This window comes from Tamandua tetradactyla, chromosome 2, assembly GCF_023851605.1.
Source record: "Tamandua tetradactyla isolate mTamTet1 chromosome 2, mTamTet1.pri, whole genome shotgun sequence".
NCBI classification, from domain to species: Eukaryota; Metazoa; Chordata; class Mammalia; order Pilosa; family Myrmecophagidae; genus Tamandua; species Tamandua tetradactyla.
The window spans coordinates 126,789,520-126,791,916 of record NC_135328.1 but is presented as its reverse complement, the minus strand read 5'-3'; the positions used below and the strand labels follow the sequence as shown (position 1 = coordinate 126,791,916).

The following is a 2,397-nucleotide window of genomic DNA, read 5'->3' as shown; positions in this document are numbered from 1 at the left end:
TCTCTAAACCCACATCTCCCTCTGTTTTCTACTTCCTTTCTTTGTTCAGGAACATGAGGTTTTAGATATCTGGATTAAAAAAACTATATTGGCAATTGAAGCCATGACCTGGTCATAAGCCAACGTCCCAGTGACAAACTCACCCATCAACCCATATCTAAAGTATTTAATCTAAAACTGAATGCAAAATTATGAAGTATGGATTGACTCCCCGTCTTTTCATTTAGAAATGTAACCCCAGTGACTCTTGAGTGTTCTAGTAGTTATTTTCATAATTGGAAGATGAAAATGGAAATGAGTATATTTGATATTTGAACTAACATTACCAATTAGAAAAAACATTTATTTCTCTTAAGTATTAAATATCAATAAGGTGTTTGAAAGTAGAAACAGATTGTATAAAACTTATAAATGTTTCCTGTTCTCTTTTTGAGCAGGATCATAGGATCATATGGAAGGGATTATGCAGTGAAGAAATGGGACATATGAATTAATAACTAGTAAAAATTTGTATAAACATGCATAACTTTTATGCATTGTGTATATATATATGCATATATATATATATATATATATAAGCATATATATATATATGCTTAAATAAGAAGTTCTTTATGGCAGTGTGGTGGTGTTTGAGTTTACATTTTACATTAACCTAACAATGTATGCAAAATGCTTAGTGTCAAGCCATGAATAACATGGGTTCCAAAGTTTACTGAATATAAAAATATGAAGCAAATATTGAATTAACATGTCTCTAGATTTTATATTCGTTAAATGTGTCAAAATTATAACAGCAGTATCATGCCCAAGCTAAATTAGGTAGCATATGAAGAGTTGTTTCAGAAAAGTATCACATTTTAAGCTTAATTGAGAGTTATAATATTCTTATGAAGTATTATTAAAAATTGAGGACCAAAGAGTTAAAGTGACTTAAGAATGAATATCTATGAGAATGTCCCTGATGAGGGATGTTTATTTTGCTTAAAATATTCTAAATATTGCACAACTCCATGGGTTTATATTATTATAAATATATATAATATAATTATAAAAATATAATTTGTTTATATTATTCCATAACATCATATAGCACCATACATTAATTCCTTTATTTTTTGCAGATTAAGCATTTCCCACTCATATCTTCTCCTCTTTCATGACATCATGCAGCTGCATAACAATGTGACTGAGTTCATTCTGCTTGGGTTGACACAGGATCCTTTTAGAAAAAAAGTAATATTTGTTGCTTGCTTACTTTTCTACTTGGAGATCTTGCTGGGTAACCTACTCATTCTTGTCACCATCAAGACAAGCCAGGCACTTGGGAGTCCAATGTACTTCTTCCTTTTCCACTTATCCTTATCTGATACCTGTTTCTGTACTTCCATAGCCCCTCGAATGATTGTCGATGCTCTTTTGAAGAAGGCCACCATCTCTTTCAGTGAGTGCATAATACAAGTCTTTTCATTCCATTTCTTTGGCTGCCTGGAGATCTTTATCCTTATCCTCATGGCCATTGACCGCTATGTGGCCATCTGTAAGCCCCTGCACTACATGACCATCATGAACCGGCGGGTCTGCACAGTGTTGGTGGCTGTGGCCTGGGTGGGGTCTTGTGTGCATTCTTTAACTCAGATTTTTCTGGCCTTAAGTTTACCTTTCTGTGGTCCCAATGTGATTGATCACTATTTTTGTGACTTGCAGCCCTTGTTGAAACTTGCCTGTGCAGACACATACGTGATCAATTTGTTATTAGTGTCCAATAGTGGAGCCATTTGCTCGGTGAGTTTTGTCATGCTGATGTTCTCCTATGTTATCATTTTGCATTCTCTGAGAAACTACTCTGCTGAAGGGAAGAAAAAAGCTCTCTCCACCTGCATCTCTCACATCATCGTGGTCATCTTGTTCTTTGTTCCTTGCATATTTATATATACACGTCCTGCAACCACCTTCCCCGTGGATAAGATGATAGCTGTGTTTTATACAATTGGAACACCTTTGCTCAACCCTCTGATTTATACACTGAGGAATGCAGAAGTAAAAAATGCTATGAGGAATTTATGGAGAAAGACACTGGTCTCATATGACAAAAGATGAATGGACTTTTCAAATCTTTCATCATAGTTTGGATTGACCTAAAAATTAATATAAAATGTTTTCTTATTGTGATATTAATATAATCCAATTTTAGAGTGTGAAAATTAGTTCCTTTGGGAAAATAGTCAATGTAAATATATATACTACATAGTATTGAGTCAATTATATTTAGATGAATAGACGGCATCAGGTATTAACAGGAATGTAAGGTTCACTGTTATATGTCTGGCTATTTTGCCTGCCTAGTATAACTCTTAGTTTTGCATTGGTGTTTTCACTGTCTTCCTTCATGTTGAC

At 34.0% G+C, this 2,397-nt stretch overlaps 1 protein-coding gene across 1 annotated transcript; it reads left to right on the top strand.

The window, feature by feature from the left end:
• The first annotated feature begins 1,167 nt into the window (after window positions 1–1,167).
• On the top strand, window positions 1,168–2,100 carry LOC143662025 (olfactory receptor 4C16-like). The gene has a single exon (XM_077135376.1). The coding sequence runs from the start codon at window positions 1,168–1,170 to the stop codon at window positions 2,098–2,100; it is 933 nt and encodes a 310-aa protein (XP_076991491.1).
• Window positions 2,101–2,397: the final 297 nt, after the last annotated feature.